General features: G+C 36.8%; 1 protein-coding gene across 3 annotated transcripts; it reads left to right on the top strand.

The window, feature by feature from the left end:
• Nucleotides 1–591: 591 nt before the first annotated feature.
• On the top strand, nt 592–14866 carry LOC124634322 (peptidyl-prolyl cis-trans isomerase G). Of its 3 annotated transcripts, none has more exons than XM_047169857.1 (19): nt 592–956; nt 1286–1391; nt 1461–1548; nt 2639–2668; nt 3010–3146; nt 3468–3582; nt 6126–6299; nt 6647–6719; nt 7421–7522; nt 9162–9258; nt 9678–9755; nt 10123–10188; nt 10703–10835; nt 11204–11428; nt 11784–12401; nt 12752–12845; nt 13185–13281; nt 13649–13760; nt 14174–14866. In XM_047169857.1, exons 1-19 carry the CDS (start codon nt 762–764, stop codon nt 14271–14273), a joined length of 2640 nt encoding a protein of 879 aa, XP_047025813.1. In that variant the 5' UTR covers nt 592–761; the 3' UTR covers nt 14274–14866. The 3 variants fall into 3 exon arrangements, with proteins under 3 accessions (XP_047025813.1, XP_047025815.1, XP_047025814.1); XM_047169859.1 differs by having other exon boundaries at nt 593–956; nt 9186–9258; XM_047169858.1 differs by having other exon boundaries at nt 593–956; nt 12752–12839.
• Nucleotides 14867–16621: the final 1755 nt, after the last annotated feature.

The raw sequence follows: 16621 nt of genomic DNA, 5'->3' as shown, positions 1-16621 counted from the left end.
TTCACAACTGTGGCTAAATTAGATGTTATTTATTATTTCTCATCAATCAGAGCTAATCAGGTAAGTAGGTTGCTGTGGAATTTGTTGCGCCACACACAGCAAAAATATAGAAATGTGAATGTTTCAGTGAAATTTTCATGATGTGTACATAAAAAAGTAAATAAAGGAGTAAAGAGTAAATAAGGAAGTTCTCTTTCTTCTGAAAAAATTACATTTTATCATTCCAAGATTGATGTGTTCCATAATGCTGTTCCGTTCCATACGGTTTCTGCCTGTTCCATAATATCGCATAAATAATCACAACGATTGCTGCACTTGTCTATGGGATAACACAAAGTTGCCAGTCGTAGTCATTGGTACCAAAATCATGGGTTAGATTTGTTTTTTAATAAAAGTGTTACTGGCTGAAAGCTTCCCTAAAACCTATACATTTCGGAACAAGTGTTTTGTGTAAACAGGCTTCAAACTAAGAATCTGAAAATTACCACAAGTAGCGACAGAATTGAAAAGAAAGTTCGATTATCGTCAATTCTGTCACTTAAAAAGTGGTAACACTGTTGTCGGTTTTAGTTTGACAGGAACAGAAAAAATAATTTTCTGCTTCTGCTGTTTGTCGCTGTCGTAGATTCTTTCCATCGAATTTCAGTTTCAGTTCGGAAAATAACTAAATTGCCAACTTTAACGTTGTATTTTGAAGGGAAATATCTTTAAATTGATTCTAATTGTGTCTCCTTACCGTGTGATTGATTAAAAGTGTTAAAATGACGGTGGACGGGGACGAGAAAGCGGCCCGGTTTCGCGTGTTCATGGACATATCAATAGGGGGCTTGCCTTCTGGCCGCTTGGTCTTCGAGTTGTTCAATGACATCGCTCCGAAAACTGCGGAGAATTTCCGTGCGTTATGCGCCGGAGACTTGGGTATTGGGAAGAATACCGGAAAACCGTTGACGTATAAGGTTAGACGAAGAAGGTTTTACTACAATTTGTAGCTCTGTTTATTTCTTTATGGTCTACTTTCCTACTGAAGAGTCTGCTACTCTGTAGAATCTGATCACCGGTTGAGAATAAAAGTGGAAATGAAAACAGTTTTGCTGCAAATGTTCGGTCAGTGGGTTGTCTTAGGGTTCTGATTCATTTAACAATATTGCAACTTTCAAGGGTTTGGGAGTATATTTTTCGCGAAAAATTTCCCAGTCCTTTGCACACCTTGTGCTTCACTCTCAGACAATTTCAATCAATTCTACTGCTTATTAATGCTAACAATAGTTATATTTGTCTTCCACAGGGCATGTTATTCCACAGAGTGGTGAAGGACTTCATGATCCAGGGTGGAGACTTCACCAATGCCAATGGAACTGGCGGGGAATCTATCTACGGTGGTACTTTTGAAGGTATGTATCCATTGGAAAGACTGGTTCTCTTACTTATAAAAACTGACAATAATTCTGTTATATTTTCAGATGAGACATTTGAGCTGCAGCATGATCGGCCATATTTGTTGTCTATGGCAAACAGGGGCAAAGACACAAATGGTTCCCAATTCTTTATGTAAGTTGTTGAGGACATGGGTAAGAGGAGTTCAACTCCACACAGTAGGAGGTCTTAAAGTTCATGTTTCTATCTTCCATTTCCAATATGTTGAAGCCAGCTGGCCATTCATTGGCCTAGCCTTTTCCATTGAAGTAAATGAGGGATAAAATCTGTACTAATGTTTATTACCTGTCTGACCAGTATCAAACAACTGTATTTGCTTCAGACACATAAATAAGTAAGGCAAAAACTCCATCAAAGAGGAACAGACAAGTTTTTAAACAATCAATAGAATTTTGTTATCAGAACATCTTGTATCTGCCTACTCAGTAATATCCCTGAATGAAGACATTCTTAGGTGGAGGATGTATTTAGCATAATAATTTATTTTTTTGTTATAAAATGTCCCAGCTAGATTGTTGTGAAGCAAATACAAATTTATGCAAGCATATTGATATGAAATAACTGGACCGTAGCAATTGTTATATGGACATGTTCAGCATATACTCATACATAGCAAAGTAGTAAATAATGCAGCATATGAAATGAACTCATACTAGACTGGGCTGGTGTATGAATAAAGTTTATAGAGATTCCTATCATCATCATTTTTTTACAATCCCACTGTAGGGTATAGGTTTCTTGTACTTCGTACTTGTTTCACCTGAAATTGGAACCCGCACACTTATTCTTGAAAAACTGGTGCATTAGGCCACCATAAATTCCTATATACAATGACAAAAACTTATTTTCACATCCATTTAGGTACATTTAACAATGATTATGATCTGGACCTGTTTATTGGAGTACCAACTCCAGAAATTCCATGTGAACACTTGTGTAATATATTTTATGAACGAATTTGATCTTTATACCATCATGCATTGATTCTGGATCTTTGGATTAATAGCTGAGTCATGATAAAATGACGACTTTGTCACACAAAAATGATACCAAATCTCCTACACTAGGATCTACAGCAAATCTCTACATAGGGTGTATACAGTTATGAAACGTGTTGTGTATGCGTTGTGTAGAGGTCGCTGTCGGCGGCCGCGGCGCCTGCGCAGCTCGCCCGCTATCATTGTTTGTGTTCTGTGTGTTGTAGAACCACACAGCCGGCGCCGCATCTCGACAAGTGAGTATTTACTTTTATATTTTATTACTTTAAAAGTCAAAGCCAAAAGATTTTGTTTCAAATTGAAAAATTTAAGTTAAGAGTTAGTGTCCAAAATCTATATTGAGTTAATGGTTTCTTTTTCAATGGCCTCAATAAATCCCAAGTCAAGTCTTACCGTGCTATATTCTGCTATGAGCCACAATACTCACAGTTCAACTCTCATCAAGCTTGTTCACTGTGAATTAGACTGAATTAGTGAACTTTTTGATATGATTCCTATCTTTCAAAGCTAGATTGATTTTTCAAGAATTTATGGAAAATATTTGCAAGCCCTACAACGTGATTCTCTTTGTCCGCAGTGTGCACGTAGTGTTCGGTCACGTTATCGGCGGCGCGACGCTGGTGCGGCAGCTGGAGGCGCTGCCCGTGGACCGCAACGCGCGGCCTCTGCAGGACGTCTGCGTCACCAACTGTGGACAGCTGGTCAGGCTCAGCGGTCAGTCAAATCATCATCATCACACTACGCTGAAAATCAGCACTTATTGATCATTAAAAAAATATATAGGTACATAGACAGGCCCCCAAAACGCCCACCCATCACCGCTTCCTATGTGTTATTGCTGGGACAAAAAAGTAGCACAGCAAACCCCAACAACACATGTCTGTCTGTTTGGTTTTCTTGAAATCTACACTGACTGAGGTAATGTGGGCTATTTATATTTGATCCGGGTACAACACTCAGTTGTGTATGTTGATGTTTATGTAAGACTAATGTAATAAAGGTTAAAGGTGACTATCCTTTATTTTTCTTCCACAGCAAAGAAACGTAAACAAGAGAAGGAACAAAAAGCTGAAAGCGATGCTGAGTCTGAGCACTCTCATAAGAAAGATAAGAAGAAGAAGAAGGACAAGAAGGAGAAGAAGAAGAAGAGGTATGGATAAACAACATCAAATTTATATTACGCGCAACGGCCTCTTTTCGCTCTCTTAAGCCAGTAAAAATCTTGTATTGCTCTTTCGTACGTAGCCACCTAGAATACGCATCACAGGTTTGGAACCCGCAGTACGAGATTTATAAGTCTCGTATTGAGGGAGTCCAAAGAAAATTCCTACGTTATCTGGATTATAGGGCACAGCAATACTCAGTTGACTACGATCACCGCTGTAGACGGTACCACTTCCTTCCTCTGGAGTTGAGGCGTCACATTGGGGACATAAGTCTGCTGATGGGTGTCGCAAACGGCCATATTGATTGTCCTGATCTTGTGGCTAACTTGGCATTACGCACGAACCTGATGGGATTACGTCAGCGACCTATATTAAGTGTACCTTTCACATTGACGAACTATGTTAGAAATGTTTTTTCAATAAGGAGCGCACGGAGTTTCAATAGACTCTCGAGTGACCTTGACATCGACTTGTTCTGTACCAGTGTGGTGACACTGCGACGCCTAATGACACAAAAATTCTTTGTAGCATAAATAGGATTATTAAATTATTATTCCCTGTAATGGGCATAGTGAAGGAAATTAAGTGCATTTTTAAGTAGTAATAATAAGTTACATATTATGTAACATATGTAATTAATTTCTTTTCTAACAATGGTTTTCTTTTTCTTTTTTTATATGTGTGGAGGCTTGTAAATAGCTATTTGATAATACCATAGTTATATATCATTCTTTTCTTTTGTTAGTCTGTAAGCTTCTGTAAAATGTAATAAATAAATAAATATAAACACTTAAAAATATATCAAAATATCGAACAACTACTTTGCTTAGGCCCGGCTCAGAGTGCAATTACAGAGTGCCCAGAACGGTTAGCGAAATTCGCTGGCGGGTAACACTAACACATATTCACGAAGCACAAACATTGTCACGAATTTCCCTGCAACATGTGTAGTGTACTTTTTTGTAGTAAGGCCAATAGTTTTTGACATTGAGCAAGGTTCAAACGATTTCAAATAATTAAAGAGTTCTATACCTTCGCTGCGATCGATGCGGTCGATTCTGACAGCTGTGCGTTCACACATTACTTGGGAGTTACAATTTTCAAGGTTTTAGTACAAAAACAAACAGACGTAACCATTCAAAAGAGTCAGGATCACTTTCATACATTTTTGGGTAGGCTCATTATTATTTTGTAAACGAATCAAATTGGTGAGACCTTTTTATCTTAAATAATCACAATTCAGACGTGAGCATAGTGAGCAATATGAGACCTAAATAAATACTTGCGGAAAAGCTGATTTTGTAGTTCGATTTTCATTTGTATAATACAATAGGATTTTAATTTTTCAAAATTTAACTTTGTAGTATGTAACTATAATTTTAATACCTCATAGATCAGGTGATTACCTCGCTTTAAGCGTGTTATTCCATTATTATCCGTGAAAACCTATAATTGGCTTTCTGTTTCTTTATATATGTCTACAACATTGTTTTGTATAGCCGTTGGTTTTCCAATAAGTAAATAAATAAATTATATTTGTACCTATTCACCATAGATCTTAAACTACCGCCAACCCGATTGGATCGTGGGAATGTCACTGACGAATTTACTAAACAATTCATTAATTTATTAAAACGTATGCAGTTGCGTAATAGGTTGTTGATCGCGTCTTCCATTTACACGTGAATTTGAAATGTTTTAATTTTTTTGTTTTCGGTTTACTGACGCAAATAGTAGTTCCGGGTTAGATTATTTGTGCGTGAGATAAAAGCATTCGATTCAAATTAAAATTGATAAAATCATATCAGAACAACTCCTATGAATGTATTAGAATTAAATAATAATAAAGATTTGTTCATTTTAATAGTTTTTATCTTATGTAAATAAACTTAACTGATATGTTTCGCATTAACTGACTTGCAAATGTGACATCTGAATGGTACTTAATTAAATTATTTTAATATTATACATGTGTTACTAAACAAATACATTTAATTAAGTAGTCCTATAAATAATGAACATAATATAGATAAAAAAGTGTTAATGTACTTCATGGACATGGGCTATGCATATAAATTGAGAATTTATTTATGCTTACTCATTTGTGGGAAATAAATTAGATAAGGTTGACCTAGGAATTCCTTTTCCGAATTTGATAGGCAAAAACCTTTTACGGTTCAGAGATAAGATACTTTGATATCTCAAAAATTACCAAGTATGAATTATATATTATTTTTAGCAATAAATAATTTCCTTCACCTTTGACATTCTTTATCGATTCTTACATAGTGCAAGGTATTACAAAAAACATTTCTGTAGGTAACAACCCCTATACATCATACATAATAAAATAATTTACTTGAAACAATCAACCTTTTGTTTAAGGGAAATATATTTGCAGCCAAATTTGAAGCCAACCCGATCAAGATAAAACGGTGTAGCTGTACATAAATCAAACATTAGTTAAATTGTGTATTCATCAAAACTAAAAATCTAACACAAACTACATCAAAATTAAACATCACAGGCGCCACTCCGGCTCAGGAGATGAGGACGAAGAACCGGAGGCACCTTCTCATCCCCTCGTTTCCACTACCAAGATAGACCCTAGAGAGATACCTGATGTCCCCACTAACAGGTTCCTCATGAGAGGAGGAAGGGACCAAGATGATCAGAGGACTGACAGGAGGGATCGCGAGAGGTAATGTATTGATAGGTTTTAAGCGAGGCGGAGCGAATTAATAGGTAATCTAAAAATTATTTAGCGCTTTGCGCAAGTTTTTGCGCAAAGTGTAAAAGACATAATGTTGCAAGTTTGTTATAAGGGTACATTTTTTAAGTTATAAATGTTACATTTTGTTTCACAGTTTCTGTCGTTTTTTGATGTAAGTTGCTTACGTATTTGTTTCTTGATATATTTTTATGTTCTTTTTAGTTATCAAAATATCTATGTAAAAGAACAGACACTTCTTTATTCTGACTGTGTACAACTTTAGGCTTGGATTTAATATGTACAAAAGGTTTCCATATTTAATGTTTTTTCTAAAGGATGAGGTATCGTGAGAGAGAACATCGCTCTTACACGCGCAGTGGGCGTGTCATCAAGGGGCGGGGCGTCTTCGTAAGTCATTCATGATATTATAATAACGTTAATTTTATGTATCAGTAATGAAATGGTAATTTAAGAGGTAATGATATGCCACGCCGATTCAGTATGTTACCGATTGGTAGATTTCAGAAGAGAGGGCAACAAAATAGTCTGTTTCCGATATTATGCTAATTCCTTGTTGATTATTAGTTTTTTTCTTAGACTCAATTTAAATGTAAGTTATAAGTATGTTGAAATAATTTAACGACCGTGATCCACATAACCTTGACTTTGCAGTCTTTTTTTAACACTTTCAGTAAAGCTCAAGTTAATTATTCAAATTTACTCAAGGTTTAAGGAAACAGATGGAATTTTCCTCTTAGTCATTCCAAAATTTTAGATATCAATGCGCTGGGCTGTGATATGTTAAACTACGATTTTAGTAAGCTAAGTGACATAAGAGAGACATGATATAACCTATGGCACCTAAATTACGGCTTCCTGTTTTTTTTTTAAATTAAAATCTCTTCATTAAACATAGAGATTGCCTCTTTAAGTAATATTTGTATACTAAGGGCCGATTTTTCAATCGCCAGATAACTCTTATCTGCAAAATATGTTTGACGTTTTAACAGCTTTCGTATAGAAAATAAATGTCAATTATTTCTCAGATTGAATTTAACTGATAATTGAAAAATCTGCCCTAAGTATAGTGTTAACAATAATACTTCCAGCGTTACCGCACGCCGTCCCGCTCGCGGTCCCGCTCGCGCTCGGTGACGCCGCCGCACTGGCGGCAGGCGCAGCGACGCATCATCAAGCTGTCTGAGTTCGAGGTAAAGTGGACCTTATTTATATGTGGTTAAGTCACTTTTTAGTTTTTCCATTCAAGGTGTGAATGGAACGGAAGACATTGAATTATTTTTGGGTATGATTTAAGCTGTCACCAATTTAATTCATTTTGTGTTTCTTAAATAATAGGGTTTGCCCTCAAAATAGTAGATTTGTCACCAAATGTAGTCACCAAACAATATAAAATCATTTCCACAATAAATTACCGAAAATCATGGAGATATGGGGTCAAGTACCAAATAAATGATTTTGTATGTATTATAATAGGTTTGTCCTAATAGTATTTAAGCAAACTAATTTAAAGAGATCACCAATAAATCATATATTATATCACTAGAAAATTTCATGAAGGTCTAAAAATGTAGGGTGGTCGTCATCATCATTTCAACCAAAAGAGTCTACTACTTAACTGGCCATGTGCCTCCCCCCAAGGGCTTTAGTTTCCACAGGTAGTATAAATATATTTAAATTAAATTTCTAGCTGAATAGTAAATAAAACAATTAATCAAAGTCAAAATAATCAATATTTATTGTTAAAAATCTCACTGCCCGCGCCCCGCATCGTATGATCGTACCTACAACCAACCTACAACCCATTCGTTGAGGCCCGAAAGCGCGCCAATTTGTCTCCCTTCCCTTCCTCTTCCCTTTGAACATATTTTTATTAAAATTATAAACTGATGTATTAAATTGGTAACGAATACATTATTTTAATAACTGAACGAAATAAAATGTAACTACTGTATTGGTGACAAAATAACAAATAAAAAGGAGTCGCAGTCAGGGATCGATTAATCGATTTATTTGGTGACAGATCTACCATTTTGAGCACCAAGCTATTATTTAAGTAATAAAACTATTATTATAAGAACGAAGTTTATATTCATGTAATGCACTACAATTTTATTGGTAATCCATCTCATATTTTACACATTATATTAACAATAATTTGCTAATTCATACCTGGGAACACTCTTTGTTTATCTGAGAACGAAAATATTTCGTGGCGATAGATCTATTTATTAGGTGATACAACTTGATGACAAATATAAATTTTGGTGACAAAAAATATAGTTCCCATTATTTTTTGCATAATCACGAAAAATTATTGCATGTAAGTGATAAATATTACCTTTGGCGTTATACTCAATGTAATTTCGTTACTAAAATATACAGTACTAGCTTCTGCTCGCGGCTTCGCCCGTGACGTGTGTTGTTAAAAAGTAGTCTATGTGTTAATCCAAGGTATCACCTATCTCCATACCAAATTTCAACCAAATCGGTTCAGCCGTTTTTTCGTAATAGTATAACAAACATACATCCATATATTCTCACAAACTTTCACTATTATAATATATAATATTAGTAGGATTAGTAGGAAGTAGGATTATCTTGATATGGTATATATTCACAAACATCATGCATAAACTGAGTTTTTAACCTTGTCTTTCTTATATTAATTTTCCAAATTACAGATGAACTTGTTACAGACTTATGTACTTTATAAAGTACTTTATTCAACGTTTTACTCTTTAGCACATCATCAAAAATCATCATGACATAAGATTCTACTCACACACAAAACAATAAACTTTATTGAAATTTCTTTAAAATTTACAATAGGATCACAAATCAAAACATTTACAGCGCGCCGAGCAAGAGAGGGAGAAGGAACAACAAGAGTCTTCTAAGAAGAAAGAGATTGAGAGGCAGCAAAGCCGTGAGTTTTTACATAGAATTAGTCAAATGTTTCTTATCACTTTTGCTTTATAATTCAGTCGATATTTGTAATGATAGCCTAATTAAGTAGTAAGTAAAGATGGTAGATTTTGAAACAAAACTGGAAAACCTATACCATATAAATGGTGAATGAAAAAAATTGAGGATTAGATTTTTTTACATCTAAAAATGTGTCTCTTCCTGTATTTATTTATAGGGAAATTCAATAATTATTATGTAATATGCAACAAATATATGTAATAATCTTCATTATCACTGCACACTCTTTCAGATTAGATAAATAAATCGATACATAATGTATCTCCAAATAATCTAAAAAAAATAATTTTACTTTTTCAAACATCATTTCCTAAACATAAAACCTTAAAATAAAAGCATGGCAACACTAATACGTTTCAGGTGATGCTGATGACGGTGGCAACACTCCAGTCAATGACCCCGAGGAGAAAGAGGAAGGGGAATGCGATTCTACCATTGGTTAGTAGTGGGAGTATATAGGTGGCTGGTTTAACGCGTTATGAAGGATTCCTGCATATGGATAAAAAATAGCCTATAATGTTTTTCTGATTTATTTACGGCATTTCTCGACATTCTATGTATTGTTGTTATGCTTACTAGAGACAGGAATTTGACATTGCATGTATAAACGTGATATCAAATTTATATCTCCAGGAAGCAAATCAACAGATGGATACATGGGAACGGCCGTTTCTGCGTGAAAGAAATTAGTAGATTAACATTTTACAAGCTTTAATTTTTCACAAATTATTTAATGCATATTGAATTAATGATAATAGGTACTATTTTTTGCTGTTCTTTCACTAAAGAGTTGTAACTTTTTCAGACCGTTCTCGCCACGAGAAGATAGATTACAACGCCCTGGATTTCGAAGAGGACATTGAACATGACGGTAATAATTACCACATCATTATAAAGATGATATGTTGGATAAGCAATGGTTAGGGAAAGAGGTGATGGAAATGCAGACTATGTATTATAATTAACATACATATTATGTACTAATGTTGATGAAAAAGTTGGAATATTAGTTGTTTGATTTCAAATATTTGAGCATTTGTTACGATTGAAAATGTCAGCAATTGTTATAAAAGCTTCTTAAAATGCATGCATTGTTTTTTGTACTATTGTTGTGAGAAAACACTTTGTAATGTTATTCAATTATTATTATTTTACATATTTTTATGTATTGTATAAAGTGTGTGTGACTATTATTTTTACCCCACAGTTTAAAGAGGCAAATACATTCGTACTTTTTGGTTTCATTTATTTATTTACCGATTGTGCATGTTTAGAATATTTTTATCATAACTTATCTATTTTAATGTTAATTGTATTTTATTTTAATAGTTTACTTAACTTATTTTTTGAATAATATAATTAATAATTATCAACTACTCTCTCAGAGGAATCGTCTAACAAACGCAAGACAGTGGAGAAGCCGGAGCGACGTCGCGACGCTCGGCGGCCGACGCCGGAAAACAGGGCCGACATGCTGGCCATGGCGCTGGGAGTCAACCCTAAGCATGATCAGCAGAGGTAAGTAGCGTTTTGCGTATTGATTGAGCATCCCACTACTCTTAAATAGACTGGACCATGTGTGGTAAATAACTCGACAAAATGGTCACCCATCTATGGATGAGCCGATCTAAGTGTATCTTACCTTATGAATGATTTATGTAACTTATGGCTAGCTTCACCGGTTACTTTAAACGTCTTTGATAGTGTATAAGGAATTTGTCTGACAGATAACATTAACTATTAAATAACTGACTGACACTTTAGCGGTAACTAGTTAAACCGAACCTTCGCCACCTCCGGTTTCTCGATAATGTGTCAGTTAGTTATCTGATAGTTAATGTAACAATATATTTTGTATGTAGTATAACTCTTAAATCCCCCACCAGAGATGCAGCATTCAGCCGCGACACTCGTGACGCCCGCGAGGCGCCGCGTCGTCGCGAGGGCCTGTCGTCCACCGTGGGCTACGCGGCCCCCAAGCTGTCCTCGGCCGTCGCCAACGTGTCGGAAGGCCTCGCGAAGGGACATCATGAGGATAAGGCTAAGGATGACTACGATCCATTCAGTCTGTTGAGGAGCACGTTTAATAGGGGCGAGAAGAAGGAGCAAAAGTATGTGTTGTAGGAAATATTTTTGATAATATACTAAAAATAATGTAACACTATGGGAATTCGTATACACTTCATTTTAGTGTGAAAGTAATTGCAGGTGAGTACCTACGTAATGAGCTGTCTCATTTAGAGTGTATCAAGTTATCAACATGAGTAACTGTATCGATAACCAGCCGTCAAATTGTCTCAAGTAACGTGAAATCGGTAATTTCAGTTTGGTTATCGTTATAGTAACATCCTAGCACAGTAACATAGTAACAGCCTAGCAACCCACCCTCAATATATCAATATCGCTTAAGTTTCAAAATAATAATTTCTTTATAATATCAAATAATGTTAAAATATCTTTTTCCAGGAAAGAACCGGAGCGTCCAGATCGCCGCGAAGCTGTAAAATCACGTTTAGGAGAAAAGGAGAAGGAAAAAGAAAAAGATGACAGACGCGATCGCTTCAGATCTGAAAAAGACGACAGGGATCGCAAGCATTCGGAACAAAGAAACGACAAGGAGGACAGAGGTCGCAAACCTTCAGAGGCTAAGAACGAAAAAGATGAAAGATCTCGTAAACCAGACAATAAAGATAAAGAAGAAAGACTTAGGAAACTGTCTGAAATGTCAGAACCTAGGAACGAAAAAGAGGAAAGACAGCGTAAAAACTCTGAACAGAAGAATGAAAAGGACGATGATAATAAGAGAAGTGAAAGAGACCGTAAGAATTCTGAGCAGAGGAATGAGAAAGATGATAGGGTTCGTAAGCATTCGGAGCAGAGAAGTGAGAGGGAAGATAGAGATCGTAAACATTCGGATTACAGGAGGAATGACCGCCAGAGGAGAGAGAGATCTGAGCAGAGAGACAAGAGCAAGGAACGCGGGAGAAGTGAGAAGAGTAGAGATGATGATAGGAGTAAGGCTAGAGATGACGATAAGGATAAGAAGAGGAGACGGTCGCGTACGCCGTCGCCGGCTAAAGAGAGGTAAGCTTATGTGGCTAGTAGTTATACCATAATATGAACTTTTTAAAACCACATCTTTAAGTGAATATCCATTTCATTCAAAAAAAAACTTGCCTAAAGATTAAAATATAATTAAAATTACAGAACCAGATTAATATTCCCTTAAACAACCAAAATGTTTTCGAGGCAACTTTAAACTATGAAAAACTATACGCAACTGGTACATAATATTATCTGCACATTTGTACAGAAAAGTCTTCTTTCTATACTGTGACATTATTAATTTTGTCATCTCTTGGTGATTTCCTCATATCTGAGGATCTTGGTCAGCATTATCATTAACTTTGTCATATTTATCTTTTAATTCCTAGATCCAAGTCCCGCGACCGCAAGCAATCAGTGACTGAGACGAGAGAGAAGAGTGGTGAACGCACACCACAGGACGACGACAAGAAGAAGGTAGGTGTAAGTATTCACACAATTAGATAGCGTTAACGATGGTATAGTTCCTCCAAACTTTATAGCAACTTGTTGCTAACTTCAGAACGCTTTGTATTTTATCATTATAGAGATCCTTGTAAAACTGATATTCAACTGCACCTAGTTAGATTAGAAGCCGACCCCAACATAGTTGGAAAAGCCTAGGCATTGCCAAGTTCTAAATCTGTTTCATACGTTGCTTTATCTGTTCAATCCGCCGATTACCCATTCATACCTTAGCAAACAATATACATAATTTTATCTGCCCTCCATTTTAATTGCATTTATTTATCTATTTAAATTATACTTTTTATTTCCCTGTAGCAAGAAGATGAACGTAACGAGGCTCGCAAGGAGTTGATGGAGATAGTGCGCCTCATCAAGTCCAGACAGCGTGACAGGGAGAATAAACAGGCGGCTGGTAAGTTACAATTAGTTATAAGAGAAAACATATTTTTTAGCAAGTTTAAAACTGTGTTAGTTTCAAAGCTATACAGTTAATTTTCAAATGTGATGAATTTGACTTGCTGAATTGTTAGTAAGTAATAAAATCAATGTTTAAGGGCTGTAGGGCTATAGGACAATAAATCTAGAATTTTGGTCACTCTCTGCATAATATTGGTCACTTGTTCGCGAATCCGACTTTATCGGATTTTTTGTGACTTACGTTGGTATTAAAGTATCTTGGAAAAAGAGTATAAATCAGGAAAGTAAAACCTTGATAATATTGTCAATTGCTCACAAATACCTTGTTTTGTGATTTATTAATATTTATTTATTGTCTATAGTTCAAGCGAAGAAGAAGCGCGAATCATCAGACTCGGACAGTTCTGACTCGGAGCACGAGAAGAGACGGCGACGCTCCTCAGACAGGGACCGCAGGAGACGGAGTAGCTCCAGGTTCGTAGCCATACATGATTTGTTATATTCATTGAAGTTATGTTATAAATATCTTGTCGTAGGCTTTGATATAAGTAAACATAAAAAGATGTGCCATTTTTTTTATCAAATTATCCATATCTTCTGGTCATGAAGCTTTTAATTTACCTTCATTATTCGGCCTAAATTATTCTACATAATCTTCAAAATTATGTATACAATAATAGAGTTTATCTCCAGTTATTTGGGACTACTGGGTAGATTGACAATGTAATTGAAATATTTATAAAAATCAATCCAAAAAAAAAACGGAAATACACAATATCAAGTTTCAAAACCTTTACGTGAATTGTTATAATAAAGATCATTTATCATTATCCAATAGCCTCAACTTTATTTGACTCAATTCCTATAACTCGAATTTTCTTCTACAGAGGTCGTCAGTCGAGCTCTGAGCGTCGGCCGCGCAGACGCCGCTCGCGCTCCCCGCGCCGCGAGCGACGCGACCGGCGCCGCTCATCCTCCGACCGCTAAACATTACTATTATACGTCATCATCTTCATCTCCCGAGCCTTTGCCCGACTATGTTGAGGTCGGCTTCCAGTCTAACCAGATGCGGCTGAGTATCAGTGTTTTACAAGGAGCGACTGCCCTGCCTGACCTCCTCAACCCAGTTACCCGGGCAACCCGATACCCCTTGTTAGACTGGTGTTATCATTATATCCGTCAGTGGCAAAAAGGTCTATTAAAGTTGAAGCTTCTATAAATCTATTGATGACTTTTTCTTTGTCAACAAGATAAAAAAATGTTAGTAATAGATTTGACGAAGCTTTAATTTTAAGGGATCTTTGTGCAACTGGCGGTCTGTACTCTAGGTTATAGTGAACATTATTTTATATCGACTAGTGGACTACTGGACTGCAAGTGCGAGTAAAATTAAAGAAATAAATTGATTTTTGGGTAGTATGTGAGCTGAAAAGGTCAATAATAAAATATTACTGGCTATTTCATGTAACGAGTTTAGCTGTCACAAATGGCCTTTGCTTTATGACTCCATACTTTATTTAAAAAAAAATGTCTGGTTAGCGCATTTTGAGAGTGAAAATTATTGGTTTTAAAGATCGATTCCAATATTTGATTTACTCTTATTTTCAAACTTTTATTGAATTATTAATGTACACACTATACATATATACAAACTTAAGCTACTTATCTTTATACAAAACTATATACAAAATGTATATAAACATAAAACATAATATAAAAGAGCATCGATCAGGCGTCGAAGTATTCCTCCGCATCACTGTCCTCCGGAAACGTGCCCAGAAGACTGGCTGCATTGCCACGTTGAATGGCAATGCTAATTCTTTGTCCAAAGAATAAGCCAGCCCTCTGGTCACGCGAAGCGTCGACAAGCTTTTTCGCGATGTCCTTGTAAAGTAACCGCGAACTCGGGCCCCACGGTCCGAGCGTTTCGACCCCAAACGGCTCAAAACTATAATTTCCAATAAGGTTATTATATTTGCGCCGCTTGGTGGTCTCTGCAGAAGCTGCAGCCGCCCCAGCACAGACTGCCGTGCTAGGAAGATGTGATGGCGCCAGGGTGTCGACGCATGTTGCGTCCCACACCAAGGGCCTACCCATCTTCCATGGCAACAACGTCATACCATCTGGCCTCTTTCCATCGTCACGTACCAGTCCATTAGGCTCTAAAACAGCTGGTACGCCGGCGGTGGAAAGAGCACGACGGATAATGTCGTTAATGCTGGCATGCCGTGCAATACGACCAGCACTTCTGCAGCACGACAGACCATGGTGCCCGAGGCTGTCGACAGCTTCACCGCAATGGCAGCGATGCGGAGCAACACAGGGAGCGCCTAATCGAAGGCATGTAGCTATCCGGAAGGTGTTATCATCCAGCATAGTGCCTATGCTGGTTGACGGAATAACCTGCAACCATAGTCCAGATTCCCATACTCCCACAGCCAGCAGGCGAGCACGCTCGGCAGCACCATTACACGTATTAAGAAGATCATTCCGTGTGATGCTGCAGAGCGGCCCATCCCACTGCCTCTGAGAGGAGGGGTCACTGGGCATAACCGTATTTGGGCAAGTCATTTTCCAAGCATTCAACGCATCGGCCAAACACGGCACCCCAAAGTCCACCAGTGAGGAAGATAGAATTTTCCTAGTGAGACTTGCGGTGCTGTGGACCGAGGAGAGGAATGCCGGTAAACTAAGACTGGAAATTTTGCGGACGCCGAGGCCTCCCAAGCGAATAGGCAGTGAGGCCTGTTGCCAGGCTCGGTCGTCCAGGGCCACATTTAATATTAGAGAAAGGGTGTTCCTGATAATTTTGTCAACTTTATCTAATAGGTTCGGATGTTTCCACAAATGAGAAGAGCGAAGGATATGGTCCGAAACAACAATATCGAATAAGGGTATATGCCGAATGTACATTAATTTTAAGTAACCTGTCCGAAATGTCATTGAAGTTTTGAATTTTTTCCTCTATAAAAGAGGAAAAAGAGTCGTTTACTCTTTAATTTGTATAAATTCCCGCGGTTTACGCGGGTACACTTTGTCCTTACTACTCGTAGTCATAAAATATATTTTCGACAAGAAATGTTTTATTAAATTGAATGTGTCTTTAAAAATCGTCTTTTATGTATCATTAATTTGTACAAGTATTCATCGTCAGAGGCCTTCTTGGAGAGGCCTATGTCCAGCAGTGGACTGCGATAGGCTGATGATGATGATGATGATTCATCGTCAGACATGAAAAAGTTATGGGTGAAAGATACATATAATTTTTAAATAGGCTGCCTCTAATTTTATCTGACTTGAATAAAGGAGGAGGTTCTTATTTTTTTTTGTTTCCA

The sequence above is a fragment of the Helicoverpa zea genome, chromosome 11 (genome assembly GCF_022581195.2).
Source record: "Helicoverpa zea isolate HzStark_Cry1AcR chromosome 11, ilHelZeax1.1, whole genome shotgun sequence".
Classification (NCBI taxonomy): domain Eukaryota; kingdom Metazoa; phylum Arthropoda; class Insecta; order Lepidoptera; family Noctuidae; genus Helicoverpa; species Helicoverpa zea.
The sequence above is the reverse complement of the archived record's forward strand: the minus strand, read 5'-3'. Positions and strand labels throughout refer to the sequence as shown.

What these genes read in the sequence shown, in the direction of transcription:
- LOC124634322 (XM_047169857.1), top strand. Translation starts at nt 762, where the DNA reads ATGACGGTGGACGGGGACGAGAAAGCGGCCCGGTTTCGCGTGTTCATG. An exon ending in AGAGGACATTGAACATGACG is followed by an intron (nt 10,189 to 10,702) that starts GTAATAATTACC and finishes CTACTCTCTCAG; the next exon opens with AGGAATCGTCTAACAAACGC. An exon ending in CCGTCGCCGGCTAAAGAGAG is followed by an intron (nt 12,402 to 12,751) that starts GTAAGCTTATGT and finishes TTTAATTCCTAG; the next exon opens with ATCCAAGTCCCGCGACCGCA.